General features: G+C 45.7%; 1 protein-coding gene across 1 annotated transcript in view; it reads right to left on the reverse strand.

The window, feature by feature from the left end:
• The window catches only part of TLL2 (tolloid like 2), a 135,713-nt gene that overhangs the window by 69,030 nt on the left and 45,362 nt on the right, over positions 1-21,321 (reverse strand). Inside the window, exon 3 of the mRNA XM_061163118.1 lies at positions 4,808-4,885. Within this exon, the coding sequence (XP_061019101.1) occupies positions 4,808-4,885 (78 nt within the window). The remainder of the gene's footprint in view (positions 1-4,807; positions 4,886-21,321) is intronic.

Below are 21,321 nucleotides of genomic sequence, written 5' to 3' on the forward strand. Positions count from 1 at the left end.
GCTGAAGAGAGCCACATAATGCCAGGAAATAAACCTGCTGCCACAGCTGACCAACCAGAGGCTCCCTTCAGATCCTTTATCCTGCTTGGGCAGTCTCTTTTTCTGGGGGGTGGCGGAAGGGGGGCAGGTTGTGATTAAAGGGGAATCTGAGATTGACACAACTTGTCTTATCTTTAATTCAAACAAAACAAGAGGTACCCAGTTTGGTGCTTGACAGTGCCCTGGAGGGACAGAAGGGAGGGCTGGAGGAACAAGTTAGAAGGGACCATCCTCACCTCACCTTGGGGGTCTCCTTCCTCCTCCAGCTCGCCCTGGTTGCTTAAAGACTTACTCGTCTGCTGTGACAATACTGGAGGGATTCAGACTGGAAAGATTGGCCTAACCTTGACATTATCCTCTTCAAACACACCAGGGTCATCTGAGGGGCTGCAGACTGTGGATGTAGCCAGCTGCAGGGGCGTGGGGTGTGGGTGGGGCAGTGCTGTCATCCTCCCTAAAACACCCGAGAAGATCTCTCATCACAATGTGAATACGTGTACAACCCAACCAGAGGCAGAATTTTAATGGGTGGCGGCAGCTTTATTCCTTCCTGTCCTCCTTAATTGTGTTTCTGTGCAGCTGTTGAACAGCTGTGAAATCCCAGTCCAGAGGTGGACAACGCACTTCCAGTGTTGGGTCATATAATTCTTGGAAGTGAAGGTGGAGAGAAAGAAGTGGAAGGGCTACACTCATTGAGTACCTCTTATGTTCCAGACACATGGCTATGTGCTTTGCATAAATATTGTTTCTAATCCTTGCCAAACCTTAGATGAGGAGCTGGATAACTTATCCAAGATTGTAGCTACAAAGTGGCTGAGCTGGGATGCAAACCCAAGTGTGCCTGACTATTCAAGTTTATTTGATTGGGTCATTTTACACCCAACAAACTAGCAAATATTAAAAATCCTAACAATAGCTATTGCTGGTGAGCAGACAAGATACAGTGAGGGAAGACAGTAGATGGTCTCTAAATATGGCCACAGCTCTCATTTCTGTAAGCTCACACCACTTCTCACACTAAGGAGTGGAATCTATTTTCTTCTTCTTGAGGCTGAGCTGGCCCTTTGGCTTTCTTTGATCAATACAATGTGGCAGAAGTAGCTTTCTGAGGGTTCTGAGTCCCAGCCTTAAGTGGACTGGTGGATTCTGTCTCCTTTCTCCGGGAAGCCAACTGCCATCTGTAAAAAAATCTTAGTTAGACAACTAAGTTAACAACTTAGTTAGACTACCTAAGTTAGGGCTTCCCTGGTAGCTCAGCTGGTAAAGAATCTGCCTACAATGCAGAAGATCCCAGTTCGATTCCTGGGTTGGGAAGTTCCCCTGCAGAAGGGATAGGCTACCCACTCCAGTATTCTTGGGCTTCCCTGGAGGCTCAGATGGTAAAGAATCTGCCTGCAATGTGGCAGACCTGGATTCGATCCCAGGTGAGAAGATCCTCTGGAGGAGGACATGGCAACCATTCCAGTATTCTTGTCTGGAGAAGCCTATGGACAGAGGAGCCTGGCGGGCTACAGTCCATGGGGTCCCAAAGAGTTGGACATGACTGACAGACTAAGCACAGCACATACAACTCCATGGCAAAGGTCCACTCAGAGAAGGAGCCATGTGGAGGCATGCTGGGGTGCTAAAATGTGACTAAAGCTTTTTCTGGACCTCTCAACCCAACTCAGCTGTTAGATGAATGTAGTCAAGTGAACGACTTTGGCTGAATGATGTCAGCCAAAGACCCACCCCACGAAGCCTAGTCAACACACAGAATCATGCAAGATAACAAATCACAGTTTGAAGTCACTAAGTTTGGGGATAGTTTTTAATGCAAAAATAAATCACTTAGATTAGATATGGGGTCTACATCACTGAAAATGAAAAGTGAAAGTGTGAGTTGCTCAGTCATATCCAACTCTTTGTGACCCCAGGAGTATAGCCCTCCAGGCTCCTCGGTCCACAGAATTCTCCAGGCAAGAATACTGCAGTGGGCAAGCTGTCCCCTTCTACAGGGGATCTTCCCAAACCAGGGATCAAACCTAGGTCTCCTGCATTAGAGGCAGATTCTTAACCATCTGCTCTATCAGCAAAGAGCAATGGCAAATCCCTCTGGTTTCACCCTCATACCCTATGCATCACTTTTACCATTAAGGGCTGGTCATCTGTGGCCAAAATGAAGTGACACTGAGTTTATCAGGTGTCTAGGAGCCTGAAAATGCCTAAGTCAAAATACCTTCAAGAATGCAAAGCAGAAAAATACAGATTTTTCACGTGACTAAGAATCGGATGTACATTTGTTAAATGGTGGTGGTGGGGAGTGGGAGAAGAATCTGCCTCTCTCTGAATGAGGTCAGATGGATAAGAAGAGGTTAGCAAGCCAAGAGAAAAATGACCCAAGGACAGCAAGAGATGATTCACAGAAGTGCACCACCAAGTCACTGGTGAAGATAAAAGACGCTAAAAGTCACCAGTAATAAGAGAAATACAAATTAAATAATAATAACTACTATGCTTTTGAACTGTAGTGTTGGAGAAGACTCTTGAGAGTCCCTTGGACTGCAAGGAGATCCAACCAGTCAACCCTAAAGGAAATCAATCCTGAATATTCATTAGAAGGAACGATGTTGAAGCTGAAGCTCTAATACTTTGGCCACCTGATGCGAAGAGCCGACTCATTAGAAAAGACCCTGATGCTGGGAAAGATTTGAAGACAGGAGGAGAAGGGGATGACAGAGGATGAGATGATTGGATGGCATCACCGACTCAATGGACCTAAGTTTGAGCAGGTTCCGGAGATGGTGAAGGACAGGGAAGCCTGGGGTGCTGCACACCATGGGGTCACAAAGAGTCAGACACAACTGAGTGACTGAACAACAACAACAAAAATAAATAGAGGACTTCCTTGGTGGTCCAGTAGTTGGGAATCCACCTGTTGGTGCAAGGGACATGGGTTTGATCCCTGCTCCCAGAAAATTCCACTTGTGGCAGGGCCACTCAGCCCGTGGGCCACAACAGTTGAAGCCCACTCTAGAGCCCGTGATCTGCAAGAAAAGCCATCACAATGAGAAGCGCACACAGCACGACTGGAGAGTAGCCCCCACCTGATGCAACTAGAGAAAGCCTGAGAGCAGCAATGAAGATCCAGCAGAGGCAAAAATAAATAAGCAGATAAATAAAATTTTAAAAAAGAATAAACTGAAATTGTAATAAGGGTCTTAGACAGGTTTGTCATGAAGTATTAATGAGTGAGAAAAACATAATGCATAAAAAAATGTATCAAATATGACCCCATTTTTTTTTAACCAGTGAGAAAGTATACCTGTATATATGTTTATGGGTTTATATGTATGTTTATATATGTGTGTATCTCTGTATCAATGTATATGTGAATATATGTGCATGGAGAAACACATGGAAGGGTGCATTCAAAGTTATTAGCATGCATAATCTGGTGAAGAGACAGTGGTAATATGTGGAAAAAAAGAAGTGAAGAAGGTAGCCAAATTAAAAGGAAAAGAAAAAATCCACAATACTAGTGAAAGTATATGATGCTATCATACACTTATCATATACATTAGCATGAAATTATACATATATATGTGTGTATGTGTAAACTATAAAATAACATTAAAGAAAAAACATAAAATAAAGCAAACAATGATTATTTCATCTCTGCAGAGGCATCCCTAAAACACAGGATTCTAGCATTTTAAATGATTCCCTTTGCTCTGCGTTGACTTTATATAGAAGAGATGCTATTGTCGACAATAGCCTTGATTCGTGCAGGATGCAGGCCAGACACAAGCCCAGCAGCCTTTCTCCTCCTGCACACTTTCTGAACAGGAAAACCTTCATCCAAAGTGAGATGCCTGCAGTGAGGCACCTCCTATAATCTCCAGGCTAGAATCTCTTAGAGCGCATGCGTGTCTGGGCGCTGGCTGCAGACAGGCGGAGATGGTACCTCCAGGCAGACCCCTGCTGACAGTGGCCCTGCCCACAGCCAGTCACTCCCACAGCACCCCCGCCCCCAGAGACGCCCACAGGGGTCTCTACTCTACACCTGCCTCCCCAGCAGGTGTATTTTCCTTCCTTGCCTTTTCGGCCCACTCATTCTGTAAGACCACCAGTGCCCATAGCCTCATCATGCCACCTCTCAATTCTCGGAGCCTTCAGCCCACCAGCCAACCACCAGAGAGAAAAATCAAGTCCAGACTGTAGGGTTTGACTGGAGGTTATCCAGTCCCTGAGCAACCAAACCCCATCCTTATACCTTTCTCTGGCAACTGGCCCACCTCACTCAACCAGAGGACTCACTCTCTCACCTACAGTCTTTGCGGCTTCTAGTTCACTAAGGTTGAAAGTAAAAGGATTCCCAAAGGGCTTCCCTGGTAGCTCAGATGGTAAAGAATCCACTTGCAATGCCGGAGACCGGGGTTCAATCCCTGGGTTAGGATGATCCCCTGGAGAAGGGAATGGCTACCCACTCCAGTATTCTTGCCTGGAGAATTCCATAGACAGAGGAGGCTGGCAGGCTACAGTCCATGGGGTCACAAAGAGTCAGACATGGCTGAGCTGCTAACACACATGAGGTTCCCAAAGCCAGCATCAGGGAGGCAGGAGAGATACGGGGAGTGACAGAAATTAGATAGTGGTGATGGTGGCATAACATTGTATAGGTAATTAATGCCATGAAATGGGACACATTAAAACGGTTAAAAATCTTATGTGAAATTTACAACTGAAAGAAAAAAGTACCCCCAGGCCTGGTGGGGTCTCACATTACCCTCTCTGGCTTCTTCGCTGCTGGCATTTGTGGCTGTAGCATTTGGCCAGCTCCCAGATGGCTGCTCTCCAAGCCCACCTAAAGGAACAAAGAAGAGACACATGAGGACATAGTAGCCTTCTTTGCATCAGCACCATGAAATGAGGGGACAAACCTGGTCACCTAGGGAATGATCAGAATCACCAGTGGATCAGTAAAGATTTGTGGTTTTTTTTTTTTTTTTTGGTTTGTTTTTCTTTTAAATATATATTCATTTAGATGCTTCTGGTGTTATTCGAGTCGTGTGGGATCTTTCGTTGTGGTGCATGGACTCTCTGGGTGTGGTGCAAGGGCTCCAGGGCGCTTAGGCTTAGTTGCTGCGTGGCATGTGGGGATCTTAGTTCCTTGACTCATGCATTACAAGGTGAATTCTTAACTACAAGACCACCAGGGAAGTCCCCAAACATTTGTTTAACAAACGATATCCAGACTCCTACCACATGCGGGGGTCTGTTCTCAATGCTGAAGCTAAAAGGAACTTGCTTTCCTATAACCATGCACATAGTTCACAAATTATTAATAAAGTAGCCTTTCCTCAATCAGTTCAGGGTACTTGGAGTGAAATACACAAAGTGAACGGATGAATACTATCGTCAGCTTCTTCACCCTCGCCTCCCTGAGAAAGCCCAGTACACAAAGGATGCTCTCTGATTCTGAAGTCCCTGGTGTGGGATGCAGGGAGAAGTCACCAGTTCTGCTCCTGACTGTGTGATGTGACAGTGGCTGCTGCCTCGCCTTAAACTTAGGTAACCTGGCTTCCGCTTTGGGATGAGTCTCCTTTTAGAAACTTCCCTGTTCACTTTACAAATCAGACTCTGCAGACACTGCCTCAGTCAAGAGCAGTGATGCACAATCTCATTGGTTAGTATCATCTAGAAATCAGGTTCCCACCTGACCCACTAAGAAGATGGTCTACCATTGTCCACTATTAGACCTACTATGAACCAGGTACAGCTCCAGGGAGCAGGGATCCAGCAGTGAACAAGACAGATGGTGCATCGGTTCCAAATTGGCAGCTGGACGATAAATGGTAGGTAAGAAAATAAAGGAATGACACAATTGCAGGTTCAGAAAATGCTCTGAAGACCAAATGCAGCATGTGATAAAGTGGACTGGAGCAGCCTCTTAGAAAGTGGTCAGAGAAGACCCTTCATGGAGGTGACATTTGGGTTGAGACTTGGAAGGTAAGGAGCCAGCCACATGGAGAGCTGGGCCAGCGCATCCCAGCAGAAGGAGGATCTGGAAAAGAATCTAGTTCGGGAATGGGCATGTGGTGTCGAGGTGCTGACCATGGTAGGCAGGCAGGCAGGCTGGATCCGCAGGGATATTAGGAATACATTAATAGTTGGAGGCAGAGCAACAGGAGAGGCTGATGGTTTAGACCCGAGGGACTGAGAGGGGCCCCTAGTGTCTCCTGCATTCGGTGGTTGAGCAGCTGGGTAGGTCAGGATACCACAAAGCAGATTTAAGGACAAATCCTGTGTCCAGGAGACTACAAAACCACATCAAAACATCTACAGAACAAGCTACTGGTGCAAAATTATTTCTTCTTGCATTTGTTTAGAAAAGCACAGCTCACAAAACAGTTTCTCCATCTCCCCTTTGACTTTGCTTAAAAAACTCTATGGCAGAAGTGTAACCCCGTTTTACAGAGGAGAAAACTGAGACACAAAATGATCAGCCCAGGGTTGCCAGCCCATAAGGGAAGCTGAGGGCTCAAGAGTTTCCTGGTCAGAAGCTCAATGATGTTTCCTGTGCCCCAGAGGTCACAGAGGTCACAGGCTTCCAGTGCTGCCCAAAGAAGGGTCCTAAACATGGAACCTAATGCCCTGGCCCCAGACAACCCCGATAGACTGCTCTGCTGCTCCTGAATCCCAACTCCTGACTCACAGACCACCTCTTTCCCTCTGGTGACTGACGCGGGCGGTGGCCCAGGCGCGCGCGGATATTTTTGCATGCCTTCATCCTGCTGTCCGCTGCCTTTCTGGCCAACTCTGAATCCACTCACACGCTCCCTGCAGCTGCTGGGGACTTCGCTGCCAGCTCTCAGCCCTCTGGGTATTCTTTCAGTTGCAATATCATTTCCTCTTGGGCTAAAGGTCAGGGGAAATCCTGATGGTATGAAAATCTCTGGCCAGCAGAGGAATGTGCCGGTGAGCAGACTGAAGGAGAGCCTGAGGCCAAGGCTAGCTTCGTCTTTCCTCCCTGTGTGAGCATAGATAGGACCTTGGGCATTAGGACTTTTCATCTGTCAAATGGGCCATTGAGAGTTTCGAATGAGGTAATGGTTTGTTTAGGCATTCGCTCATTCAACAAATATTTATCTGACACCTGCTACATGCCAGATGCTGTTTCTGCTGCTCAGGATATGACTGAACAAACTCTACTCTGACCTCATGGAAATTATATTCTGGTGGATAGTAGAAGAAGTGAAGTGAAGTGAAGTCGCTCAGTCATGTCTGACTCTTTGCGACCCCAGGGACTGTAGCCTGCCAGGCTCCTCTGACCATGGTATTCTCCAGGCAAGAATACTGGAGTGGGTTGCCATTTCCTTCTCTAGGGGATCTTCCCGACCCAGGGATTGAACCCAGGTCTCCCACATTGAGGAGATAACAAATAGAAGACTCAATATATGTCAGTTGTTGATAGGCTCTATGAAGAAAAGGGTGGAGGGGAACAGGGAATGCTAGGGGTGAGGGGTTGCCATTTTACACAAGGTAGAAAGGCAGAACCCTGAAGAAAGTGAGGGAGAGGGTCTGTAGATATTTGGGGAAAGGCATTCCAACTGAAGGAACAGCAGGTGCAAAGGCCCTGGGGTGAGAGTATGCTTGGCAGTAAGGAGGTGGGTGTGACTGGAATGGAATGAGCTAGGCAAAGAATAGCAGGCACTGAGGTCAGTGAGCAGTGGAGGGTCTGGAGCTGTGGGGGACCTTGCAGGCCATTTTCAAAATAAGGGCTTTTATTCTGAGAGATCTAAATGGGAGCCAGAGGACATGAAAGGATTCTGTAACTGCACTGGCTCTGAATATAATCAGGGGTATTAGTAGTGGGCAGTGGGGGGCACAGAAGCTGGGATTTGAAAGATGTCCCTGTAGTTCCAGTCTAGCATGGAGAGTTAGAATAATTAGACCTGCTTGGCTCCTACAAATATATATATATAGTATACTATATATATGTATATACTATATATATAGTCCTGTAAGGATAGCTGGGCACAGCCCGTTCAAGGTTAGCTGGAGGCTGTGGCTGAGGAAGCGATGGCTGGGAGAGATTGCTATGCAGTTCTGCAGGAGGCCAAGGAGGTAGAGGTTGAAGACTTCTGATTCCTTTTGCCCCTTGGTCCTTGGTGTTACAATAGAAGCTCTGGAGTTGAGGAGGAGACCAAGTGCCCATAGCAGATAAAGGTGGGGAAAGCATCACTATTTGCATGTGTGTGCCCTAAGTTGCTTCAGTCCTGTCCAACTCTTTGCAACCCTGCCAGGCTCCTCTGTCCATGAGATTCTCCAGGCAAGAATACTGGAATGAGTTGTCATGCTCTCCTCCAGGCGATCTTCTAGACCTAGGGATCAAAACTGTGTCTCTTACATCTCTTGCATTGGCAGGCGGGTTCTTTACCACTAGCATCACCTGGGAAGTCCAGCCTCACGAAGACTCAGTGGCAAAAAAGCCAAGAACATCCCCATCTCACAGATGAGGAAACAAGGTTCCAAAAGGTGAAGTGACTTGTCTGTCCTGATGGTACAGAGATGGTTAGTAATGGAGAAGCTGAAGGTGGGTCCTGACGGACCCCCCAAATTTGAGCTCCTCCCCCTCTGCCTCAGACCCAGAAAGAACAAGGAGCATAAGTCGGGTTATCTAGGGGGGGTGGCTGCCTGTTTCCAAGGGACCTAGGGCGTTTTCCAGGAGGTCTTGAGGGTACATCCAGGGTCACCATTGAGACTGGGGTCACAGCAGTTAAGAACACACATCCTTCCTCTGTCACCCTTACCAGCAAGAGATTGGCAGGTCTAATCTTTTCTCAGAAGGGCAGCCAAACTCCTGCTTCCACTACAGCTAAGCCTGGAGGTCAACTTGGAGTGAATATGGTTTGACTACTCCCCTGAGGAAATCTCTCCCAAGGTTTCCCACTACCCCCTGGGATGAGTTCCAAACCCCGGCAGGAACCCTGAAGCCCCTGTGACGTGACTCTGCTGGACTCTTCCACCTGGTGCCTCAGGGCTTCCTGCTCTATGTTCAGTCACCTCAGCTACTCAGGGTGCCTGGGATTTCCATTCTCTTCTTGCTGATGCATCTTCCTCTGTCACACCCACCTCTTCGCCAGGCCACATCCTTCCGGATCTTCAAGGCTCAGCTTGAACACCACTTCCTCTGGGAAGCCCTGTTGCTCCTCTTGAGATAGAAGCCCCCTCTTCTCTGTCTCCAGCACCCTGGGCTTAGTCACATTCTTCACCACAAGTCATTGGCATCTCCTGTCTATTTGGCTGATCCCCTAGTCTAGTTTTTAGCATCCTGAAGAAGAGGGACCTTGTCTTGCCCAATAATAATCACCCAGCACTGCCCTTGGCACTGCCCATAGCAGACACTCAATAAAATATGTGACTAATGGATGGATTGATGGATGGATGCATAGGTAGATGGATGAATCAGGCAGACAGTGCTTAAAAAGAAAACCCCAATCATTTCTAACTCAGCATCACTGATGGAAAAATATTGTCTTTTTTAGCTTACAGAGAGAGGGGAATAGATATTCTTGGAACAATGGCTTTCAACTTTAGCTGCACTTTGGGATCACCTTGGGAAGTCTTTTAGAAAAATACCAATGTATGCATCCCTCTCTAGAGATTCTTATTTGATTGGTCTGAGGCATGGCCTGGGCCTTGGGAGTTTAAAAAGCTCCCCAGGTGATTCTAAGGTGCAGCCAAAATTGAGATTCTCTACTGAGAGAACCCTGTAAAAGGTAGCCTCATCTCATGATGTGTTCTTATAACCAATCTGTTCCCTCCCAAGCTCACCAGGAATGGAAAATGTGGAGCTGGAGACAGACATTGAGTACTAAGAAAAGTCATTTCTCACATATATTTCAGTAAAAGCAATCAAATGAGTGAGACAGGTGTGGCTGTGGCTATAACTGCAGCCACAAGCACACAGAACAAGGCAGAGAGAAATACAGCCTGATGCAGACAAAGATTGGGGGCAATCAGGACAGGGAGTATTCAGAGACTGCGGATATATTTTCCTTGCATGTGACTGCAAGACAAACAAAAATACTTGAAAAAATACATATATATGCCCATATTTGATCTTTGGTTAATTACCTCTTCAGTAAGAGGCTATGCAAAGACCTTGTAGATTTCATTAGTCACAGGGGTTTATTCAAACGTCTCCTTTGCATAAGAAACCCAGGCTTACAGCTGGTCTCTGGGAAAGAATGCCCTCCATGCCTTGAAAAGAGAGCTCCAGGCCTGTTCACTGCTCTCACTGAAACACAGCAGAGGTCAGCGGCCCGTGATGCATGGGGCCAGGCTGAAATGTTTCCATCCAGCATTTGCAATTCAATCCCACAGTTTCCTTTATGGAACAATTCACTAAATTCAGAGTTGTTCTTTTTTCTAATTCACCATATAATTCACCTCCCAAGTTCAATTAAGAAGCAATCTGTTAGCAACTTTGGGAGCAAGCTGCTTTTCTTTGGGAAAGCCCAATTTTCTTCCGCTCCCAACAAAAAGTGGCTTAATTATATGCATCATATGAGACACTGATGTACACACAACGCCCCTCCACCATAATTAATGAAATATTAACCATATACATCCAAAGACATCTAGGTAGAAAGGGATGGGCTTTTCGAAAGCCCAAGAGGACAGAGTCATAGGTCAGTACTGTTTACTCAAATATATGATCACTCATTGAGACTATGAATTAATATTCATGAATATGGTAATCAATAAACAGAACCTCATAGTAATTATTCCTTCTGTATCATTCTCAGAGCCCAGCGTTACTTGGTTCTTGCTTTACTTAAACGCAAAAATAACTACCAGTTTTTAAATGTTGACTAGGATTTTGCTGGAGGTCTAGTGATTAAGACTGCCATCCAGTTCAGGGGGCATGGGTTCAATCCCTGGTTGGGGAACTAAGCTGCCACATGCCCATGAGGCCAAAAAAAAAAAAAAGTGCTTGCTTATTTTCAGGTACTCACATGTTACCTGTATTTAATCCTCAAGCTAACCCTCTGAGGTGGGTGTTAGTCTCATTTTACATGCAGGGTAACTGAGGTTCAGGGCAGTTAAGACATCACTGTGGACACACAACCACTGGATGAAGAGGCTGAGAGTCTCCCAGATCAGTCTAAACTTTTATATCTTAAAGTCAAAACTTTTAAGACATAACACAAGTAACCCTGCCAGGACAACGTTGGCTCTTACATTTTTACTGACTTTTTAATACCTGTATTTCCAGCTCTGACCCATTAGAGGTAAATCTAGCAGAAAACTACTTTGCTTACTCTAAGGAAAAAAAATAAAATCTCTAGCACAAGATCTTAAAAATCACTTTATTGCCAGTCCACTCCACAAGTACTGATTGAGTGCCGGCTTTGGGCAGCACCATGCTGGGTTCCTGAAGGCAGAGACAGGCAGTGTCTCTCTTCATGGTGCCTTCCTGGTGCCAGTGGAGGAAAGAAAATCCACACTAAACAATGAGATCATGGGGCTCCCCTGGTGGTCCAGTGGTTAGGACCGACATTTTCAATGCCATGGGCCTCGGTTTGATCCCTGGTCAGGGAAATAAGATCCCGCAAGCTGAATGGCATGGCCAAAAAACAAATAACAAAACAAAGCAAAAAAGACCATTCCGTGGAAGGATTAAGCACTCTCAAGAAATTTAAAGTTTTTCAAACAACAATGGGGGATGGGATCCCAGGAAAGATCTGAGTTGGTGACATTTGAGCTGACACCTAAATGATGAGGTAGACATCCATCTGGGGAGAGTATTCTAGAAGGAAACAAAAAAACAAACCAGCAAGTAAAAAAAGGCCAGAGGGAGGAAAATAAGTGTCCAATGGAGCTGGAACTGAGTCTAACACCTAAGAGATGCAGGGTCAGTTCGTGCAGGGCATTAGACTTTTACCCTTACAGTCAATTTGCCATGCCCTTTGGTCATATGTAATACACATGGCAATGCTATAAGTAACATCATTCCTCTTCTACAGAAGAGACAACTGAGGTTCGTGAATAAGTTGTCCAAGGTCACCCAGCTGGTAAGTGACTGAATTTGCCTTGTAAAGCAGGCCCTTCTGACTCCAGAATCCATGCTCCTAACCCTGCTCTACACCTGTATAGGTGGGGTCTGAGCAAGCATGCCAGGCAAGGCCAATGGATGAAGCATCTACATACCCTGTCAGAAAACTACTGGCAAGACACACCTACTCACCAGAACTTTTATTTATTTATTAGGAAAAAAAACAGCAAGGCAAAGTCCCTTTAACAGGTTGATTTAGGAATGAACTAGGCAACTACTACAGTAATCAATGTATAATCCTAAGCAATTCGGTGCCAAGTAATTTTATATCTATGCCAAATTTCAAGTGCTACCGAAGGGAAAGGGAAAATGAGTTAAAAGATCACTGCCAGTTTTTGTTAATAAAATGATTTACTACTGGCAAGTGTATAATAAAACAGGAATTCTTAGATACTGCTGTTGGTGTAGAAATATAAACTAGTAACATGTTTTGAGGTAATTCAGCAAGATGTATCAATGTCTTTTATTTTATTTTATTTTTTATTAGTTGGAGGCTAATTACTTCACAACATTTCAGTGGGTTTTGTCATACAATCAATGTCTTTTAAAACAAGCAATAATAATGACTTTGACCCAATAATATGACTTCTAGATATCAGTACAAAGAAACTGACAATGAAAAACAAAAGATGTTCATCCCCAACATTTTAAAGACAGACTGTATCAATCACACGCCCCACAGCGGGTAGTAAAGTAATTATGATATAAAGGAAATACAAAACAATGTGGAAAAAATACTGGAAGGAAATAACCACAGTGTCCATTGTGATGATCTCTGATGGGTGATTTTTGGACAAATGTTAATTTTTTATGTACTTTCTGTAATTTCTAAATCTTGTTCAACATATTACTTTTATAATCAGGAAATAAAAAGATTTTCAAATGAAGAACTAGATTACATCACACATTTTGCCTAAGAACACGTGCTCTGCACTTCATAGTGTATGTGTGCACACACATACACACACTCATATAAACACACAGTTGCTGGGAAACCCTTTTCTGATGAGAAAGAAACATACTTGTGTTTATGCAGATGGAAAGGTTGTAGTCCAGCCTTTTTTTTTTTTTTTTTTCTTTCTGATTTTCTGCTCTGACCATGGAAAGAGAAAACAATGAGCCCACACCTTGGCAAGATGGAAGAGAGGAAAGCTCATTGGTGAGAATGAGGGAGGGCTTGTTGGAACCTTCGTTCAGACAGTGTTGGATGGGCTCCTGGGAGACCCAGTCCGCCCTTCCCCGCTCTGTTCACTGACTCCCACCTGTGTCCTGCCATTGGCTGAAGAGGCCTTGGAATTTCCTCTGACCCCAGGCAGAAGCTCCTGAGAGCCTTCTTATCATGCAAATTTGAGCTACTCTTTCCCGGAGCCTCCAGCCAGATGTCCACCTTGCCTGGCATTGGGCCCTCCGCCCATTGTGAGTGCCTGTGACTGCATTTTTCCTAGTCCCTGACTGTGGGTTGAACTACGTCAGGCCTTCTGCTTAAAGATGCTCTTGGAGTACTTGTTGCTCACCTGGCTTCAAACCTCCATTGATCTTCTGAGCCCTGGACTCTAGGTATTCTTGTGCACTTGGCCCACATCTTTCACACAAGCCTGGCCTTGGCTTCTTGGCCATTTCCATCATTTATGGAAATCATTTCCATCATTTGTTACTGTGCAACAAACTATTCCTCTAAACAGAGTGGGTTAAAACAACCACCATTCTAGCCTTGCTTCTGAGGGCCAGGAGTTGGGGTGAGGAACAAATGGGGCTGACTGGTCTCTGCTCTGTGACCTGAGCTGGGACGAAAAGGTTGAGGGATGGTGGAGATGGCTCATGTGGAGGCAGCATTCCAAAAGGATGAGCCCCACTGTGCAAGTGTTTTTTCAGCTTCTGCTTACAGTATAATGTAATCTTCCTAGTGTCCTACTGGCCAAAGCCAGTCAAAACCAAGCCTAGTCACGAGGAATGACTATGCCAGGTGAGGTTTGTCAGGGACCACAAATGGAACAGCCTACCCCTAGACTGATCTCTAGGTGCTTAAAGTTCTAGCAAGTCAGGTGGTTTGCAAGATGGACCTCGAGGGCTAGCTCTGGAGTCAGACTGTCCAAGGCTAAACCTTTACTCTGTCACTTACTAGCCATGTGATCTTAACTCACTTCATGTCTCTATGCTTCAGTCTCCTCATCCATAAAATACGGATGAGAGTATTCACCTCATAGGGTCATCATTCAGATTAAGAGAGATGATGCCATATGCTTACATATGCTCTATGTAAGCCATAAAGCAATGCCTGGTTCAGAGTCAGCATTCACTAAGTTAGCTATTATTACTATTGGTTCTAAAACTATTCTGAAGTCTGAAATGGGGTGAAACAATAAGCCATGGAGACAAGACATTTTATACCAGAAATACCACAAATGAAGTAAAAAGTTCAAGTTCTCCTTAAAGCACACTTAAGAGAACCAAGTCTAGGCTGAGGATCCATTGATAGTCAATGGGAGTCAGTGAAAACCAGACCTTCTCTGTACCCAAGCATGATATTTCTTTAAACATTGCTCCATAACAACTTGAGACATCAAACAACTAAAAAATTAACCAAAGATATACATTAAGAAGATATACATCCTATTAGCCCATGGACTGTAGTGCACTAGGCCACTCTGTTCATGGGAATATTGGAGTGGGCTTCCCAGGTAGCGCTAGTGGTAAATAACCTGCCTGACAATGCAGGAGACAGAATAGACTTGGGTTTGATCCCTGGCATGGCAACCCACTCCAGTATTCTTGCTTGGAGAATCCAATGCACAGAGGAGCCTGGCAGGCTGCAGTCCATTGGGTCGCAAAGAGTCAGATACGACTCAAGCGACTTAGGCTGCACACATACATTAAGAAAAGACTCAGGTGACTAGCTTGTGTGTTGTCATCCTGTTATTCCTGGGAGAGTAGAATGGATTGGCCAAGATAAGTAAGTGTCATTCACTGAGTTGTTGTTGTTGTGCAGTTGCTAAGTTGTGTTCGACTCTTTGCAACCCCGTAGACTGCAGCACGTCAGACTTCCCTGGAGTTTGCTCAAACTCATATCCATTTAGTCGGTGATGCCATCCAACCATCTCATCCTCTGTTGCCCCCTTTTCCTCCTGCCCTCAATCTTTCCCAGCATTAGAGTCTTTTCCAGTGAGTTGGCTCTTAGCATCAGGTGGCCAAAATACTGGAACTTCAGCTTAAGCATCAGTCCTTCCAATGAATATTCATGGTTGATTTTCTTTAGGATTGACTGGTTTGATCTCTTTACTCTCTAAGGGACTCTCAAGAGTCTTCTCCAGCACCATAGTTTGAAAGCATCAATTCTTCAGTGCTCAGCCTTCTTTATGGACCAGCACTCACATCTGTATATGACTCCTGGAAAAACCATAGCTTTGACTATACAGGCTTTTGTGGGTAAAATGATGTCTCTGCTTTTTAATGTGCTGTCTAGGTTTGTCATAGCTTTTTTGCCAAGGAGCAAGCGTCTTTTAATTTCATGGCTGCAGTCACCATCTGCAGTGATTATGGAGCCCAAGAAAATAAAATCTGCCACTGTTTCCATTTTTTCCCCATCTACTCATTCACTGAATAGTGGGTCCCAAATTACAAGTTAGAGCTTTGCTGAGGGAAATTATTTATTGGGGACATTGTTTTCCAAGGACTATGCTTGCTGCCTTACCCATATTTTCTCATTTAATTCTCAGCATAGTCCAGTGAGGTAAGGACTATTACCGACTTTACTTACAAATGAAAGAACTGAGGCATTGAAAACTTTAAATAATTCACCCACAATCACACAGCTTTCTGGGCACTGAGGCAGAAAAGGAAGGGGAGTTTAAGTCTAGTCCAAGTCCCACCGGAGTCTAGTCCCAACAAGCCTTTCCAGCTTCCCTTCTCCCCCGAGTCCTACCTCCTCACCCACCTGCCAACCGCCCGGAGCCGCTCAGTTCTCACACCAAGCTCCCCACTCCATGACTGTGATCAGGCTCTGCCTTCCACCTGCAATGCCCTCCCCACCTCAACCCTAATCAAAATCCTCCACAGCTCAGCTCAGCCTGCTCTGTGAAGCCATCTCTTGTCTCTATATTTCACCTACAAACCCCTAGTGGCCCTTTACTCATTCACCTGTTCATTCATTCTGTCATTCAGCAAGCTTCTAGGGGGCACCTCTCAGTGCCAGGCACTGTACCAGGTGTCAGAGATAGAAAACCAGATCAGACGCGGTCCCTCCTCTCAAGGAGCTCCCAGCCCTGATCATACCACCTCCGGAGTATAACAATCTGCAGACCAAGTCTGTTGTTCCTATGAGACACTTAATTCCTGAGGACTGAGACAATATCTTGTCTATCTCCATTGCGTGGTTTCATAGCAGAGGCTTAACAAGTATGTTCATTTGAACTGGACTGAAGAGGACTGACTGATACTTGCATGTATTATCTCAATTGTGTGTATTCTCGTTGCACCTGAGTGGGGTAAATTATTATGGCTACCCCCATTTTACAGATAAGGAAACTGAGGCTCGAGGAGGTTAAAGTACTTGATCTGTGGTCACCACCTGGTATGTAGCAGAGCTGGGAGGGTCCAACTCTGCACCTTTACTCTTTGCCTCACTGCTCTGTCCCTTGGTATCTGATGGGAACAGAAAAGGAAGGGAAAACCCCTGACAATAAAGAAAAGGTAACTGACACCCAAGGGTTAAATCTTTCTCACTACCTAGTATAACATTCCTTGGAAGAGACACACATTTGTCCTCATTGAACATCTTAGAAGAATTTTAGCATGTGACCTTTGCACAGGTGACCAAATGACTGATAAAGATTTACAGATCTATAGATGTCTCAAAGGACAAACCCCATGAAGTGGGTCACAGGAAGAGTAGCAAGGAACTCAGGAATCATGGAAAGGAAGACCAGCCCAAGCCCTCTTCAGGGAACTGGAGGAGAGAAGCAGAAAGAGGACCATGGAGCCCCACAGCCTATCTTTGACCTTTTGGGACAGAAGTCAGCTTAGTTCAAGAAGTACAGAGCAAGGACTTCATCTTTAAGAGATAACCTAAGTGAATAGAGATTAGAGTGACTAGTCTTTTTCTGGGTGGTGGTGTATGTCAATGATGTGGAATGAACCCTTTGCTTCAGAAAGATTATTACCCAATGGTCCCATTCCTCTGATTCCCTGGGCCAGAAAGAATGTGTTCTGATGCCAAGCAGCACATGCTGGGCCATAAACCACCTGCTGCAGGACACTGTCCTGTTGGCACCCTAATGCCAACCAGAGCCTGGGATATGGCATGCTGTGCTGTGGGGTAAAGAAGGGATGGGATGAGGAGTAGGATGAGGACTTTGATTGAAAGTTCAAAGAAAGGAAGAAAACAGACTCCAGGAAAAGGTTGGTTCCAGACTACCAGGCAATAGTTAATGCTTGGGACCTCCTCCCTTGATGGAGCAGAGAGGCGCAGCCCTGGCTGTCATGGGACTTGAATTAGGGGCCAAGGATGTTGACCCTTACCCACTGGCCCAAAGTGCCAACTCCAATGCCCAGAGTTAGGAGCCAAGGCAAGTAATACAGCAGGGTGTGAAAGATGCTTGGGGAGCAGTGAGGTCTGTGGCAAACCACAGAGCACCTGCTCCGCCACAGACCAATCCATTGTTACGCAACTCCTTTGGTTGTTGCCATGTGGGACTGCTGGACCAGTGGGGCCAGAACTTCCAACTTTTCAAGAGAAGCCAGAGTTCTGGGTTTTTATGAGAAATTTGATTTTTAAATTTTGGCAGTAAATTTTTAAAAAATGTAAGCTCTACAAAACAAACAAAACACATCTGCAGACCAGATTTGGCTGGTGGGTTGACCGCTTAAGACCTCTGGGCTGCAGAGCAAATGGGAATGCCTCTAGGAGGTGCCCGTGTCAGGGAAGATGGGAATTCCTCGGGCCATGGCAGCAAGGTCCAGGGATGCAGGTGAGTCATGGAGAATCTCTGAAGCACAGGCAAGGAGCAGGATGGGGACTGATAAAGTTCAGAGGCTCAGTGTCCAGGTCAGGAGGTGCTTTTCTCTCACTGTTTGTGAGCAAATAGGGTCAGTAAAGGATACCAAAGAGAAATAAGTCGACCTGAATGCAGGATGAGATTCCACTGGCAAAGTGGGGCCACAGTCACATTGCTGTCAACACCTGTGGGAGCCCATTGGAGGGTCTCTAGAAGGTCTCGTGTTAGATGCAATTTGAGCAGACCATTCTAAAGCCCCATGAGGCATCCGATGAGGAGCTGAATACATACAGATATCTGATCAACCATGAACACTGCTGACACCATCACTGAGTCTGCATACATTCATGGATTATTTTGTCAAAAGAACTGAGAGAATCATTCTTGGCCCTCAGGAAGCTTAAAGTCCAACCCTCCATTCTACAGACAAGAAGGTCCCATGAGGTGAATTGACATGTCAAAGTCTGCCATGCAATGAATAACTGAAGGGGTGTGGCACTGGTTTTGCTTGAAAACAATTTAGTTCATTATCATGCCCAAAAAGAAAATATTTGAGTAGTAAATGCATTTGAAACAAAAAGTCAGTTTCAGCTGTAACAAAATGTACACATCCAAAAGAGGCCAAGAAAAACAAAAGTAAGGGTGCAAGAAAACTAAAAATGCTATGCTAAAAAATTTTAAGGGTGGTTAATTATTGGATAAACACATCCTTTATTTTGTCAAAAAGGATTCACTATAGTGTGCTCTTAGGTCAGGGTGGGGAATATTGTTTTTATTGAGGCCACTGAGGCTAGAACAATCAATCAGAGAGCTGCATAAATAAAAAACCTTAGAGTAGATTTATTTCATTTCATTTTGCTTTAGGGATCACCTACTGTTTTAATGAAGAACAGAAAACAGATTTCTATGCAATAAATTAAAAAAAAAAAACCATACACAGTTAACAGAGCATGAAAATAGAATCAGATTAAGAAGAAGCAAAGAGTGATGCTTGGACAGGTGAGGCACAATCTTTCTGTTGGCCAAAACTGAGTGGCAAAGGCTAGATCCTCACCTGAGACTAGCCATCCCCAGCTCTCATGAGGCTGTGTTCCCGAATTCCAGCATTAAGATGACTGATGAGAACTCGTTTTTTTCCCATGAAAATAATATAAATGGCAAAGAGGGTGTGAGGTTAATAGGCTTGACCCCAAGACCAAGTTAAGTCCAGAGGGCGCTCCTCCCACATCCCCACACGCCAGGGGGCAGTTCACTCATCCGTCTCCTCCACTGACCAGAGGCGGCTCCAGCCTTCACTCCTCTCTGAAGCCACAGAAGCAGACCCACCACCTGCTTCTTTCATCACTTTGCTTCTCCCTCCTGCCTCCCCGGGGCACTGATCAGTTCACTGCTTACTCATTCTTTTGGTGATCTCTTCCACTCTGAGGGCGTCCCCAGCACCCCGACATAGATGGGTACCGCAGGCATTCAGTGGGGAACACGCAAGCAGAGGGATCATGATGCAGACGTGGGCATGGTGGCCATGATGGTCAGGTGCAAGGAGGAGAGAAAAAGCAGGAAGGAGATTCTCTGTGGCCCCTGAGAGAAGCCAGCCTTCTTTTCTCTCTCGTCTCTAGACGAGTCCCCAGAGGCCAGCTCTTCTGCTTCTGTCCTTAAATGGCCAAGAAAATATATTGCTAAATAAACTCTTCTATCAAGCTATATCGAGTGGGATTCTGTATCTCTCAACTGAAAGGACCTTGCCTAGAAGGTCAGGCAGTAAACTCTTATTTGTCCTGGTTTCTCAAGCTATATCTCTCAGTTTTGACTCAGGATCCCAGATTCAAGGTCCTTCGTTGGCAGGGGTGGGTGTGGCGGGGCTGGGATAACGGCTCCCTGCATAGATGCCCAAAGGTGGCCCCTGCCCCTCCCCCATCTGGTTCTGCACCCTGTTGTGACTCCAAGTAGCCTTCCAGCCCAGTTTCTCCAAATTCTGACAAACGCAGTCATAATAAAAATCAATCCAAAGGTGAATTAACTTTTCCCAACACTTCAAATTCACAGAGAACTCTGGCTTCAATCCAAGGTATAAGTCAGCCTCTGAACGAGGCCTCAGGGAGAGAGATGATAGAATCCTTATGTTGCATTCTTTTTTCCTTCCCAAAGAGCAGATGTGCACTTTATCAGATGCCTCTTTTTCATCTCAAATCATCTCACTAAATTGAAAACTTTATGGGAGGAATAACTGCCAGGCCTCGCCTGGTTCCTCACCCCAGTCCTCCTCTCCAGTTGCTGACTACGCGTGGAGCCAGCCCTATCCTCAGGCAGGGGGATTTAGGGAGTTTGGGCTCCACACTCGAGGGTCACAGCGGCACATCACCTTTGGCTCCAATTTTGATCTAAGGAATTCTGCTTAATTTCTGACCCTCGTCCCCATCTTATTCCCTCAGGCCAAAGCTCTGGCTTCTTGTCCTCCTTAGGACCCACTTTGCGGAAGAACCAGGGTCCTTGCCTTTTCTTCCCAGCTTCCAGCATGGCACTGGAACCTTCTGTGAGTTCTATTACAGGCCTCTCTGATGCTGTCTGCCTGGCTCTCTGTCCTTACACGAACATTCCTGCCTTCCATCAGGTCTTGGGTCCCAGGCTGGACACCCAATACCAACTTCTGCCTGATGACAGCTGTTACCCTGGGCCTTCTCTCCAGGTGTGAGTTCTGCCCACTGGACCTCACCTCCTCTCAGAAGTCTATAGGGCCCCTAAACCCATGGGGTCTTTTGGTCCCAGGTCCTCCCCCACCTCAGCCTGCCCCATTCCTGCAGTACTGCCAAAGCAGAACCATTATCACGTCCATTATTAAAATTCCATCTCCTTAATGGCGGAAGAAAAAGTGGATACAGCTGTACCCTTGGTGCTGAGCACAGAAGAGGTTCCCAATTAGCATCTGGTCCTTAAAGGAGGAAGAGAGGGAGTGGAGGGAAAGAGAGGGAAAAGGACTCTTACCAAGAAGGCAGCATTCAGCAGAGCTGTGGGCAGATACAAGGGGAGTGTTAAGACATGCCTAAGTCACAGTGCAGCTATAAAGATCAAGTTCTAGACTGTGGGAGCCAAGGCAAATTCTCTCTGGAAGGGGAGGGGTGAAATAGAGCCATCAGCGAGGGGTGGGCTCAGATCTGCAAAGAAAAGCTCTCCAGAGCTGAGAGGAGCTCT

This window comes from Dama dama, chromosome 15 (genome assembly GCF_033118175.1).
Source record: "Dama dama isolate Ldn47 chromosome 15, ASM3311817v1, whole genome shotgun sequence".
NCBI classification, from domain to species: Eukaryota; Metazoa; Chordata; class Mammalia; order Artiodactyla; family Cervidae; genus Dama; species Dama dama.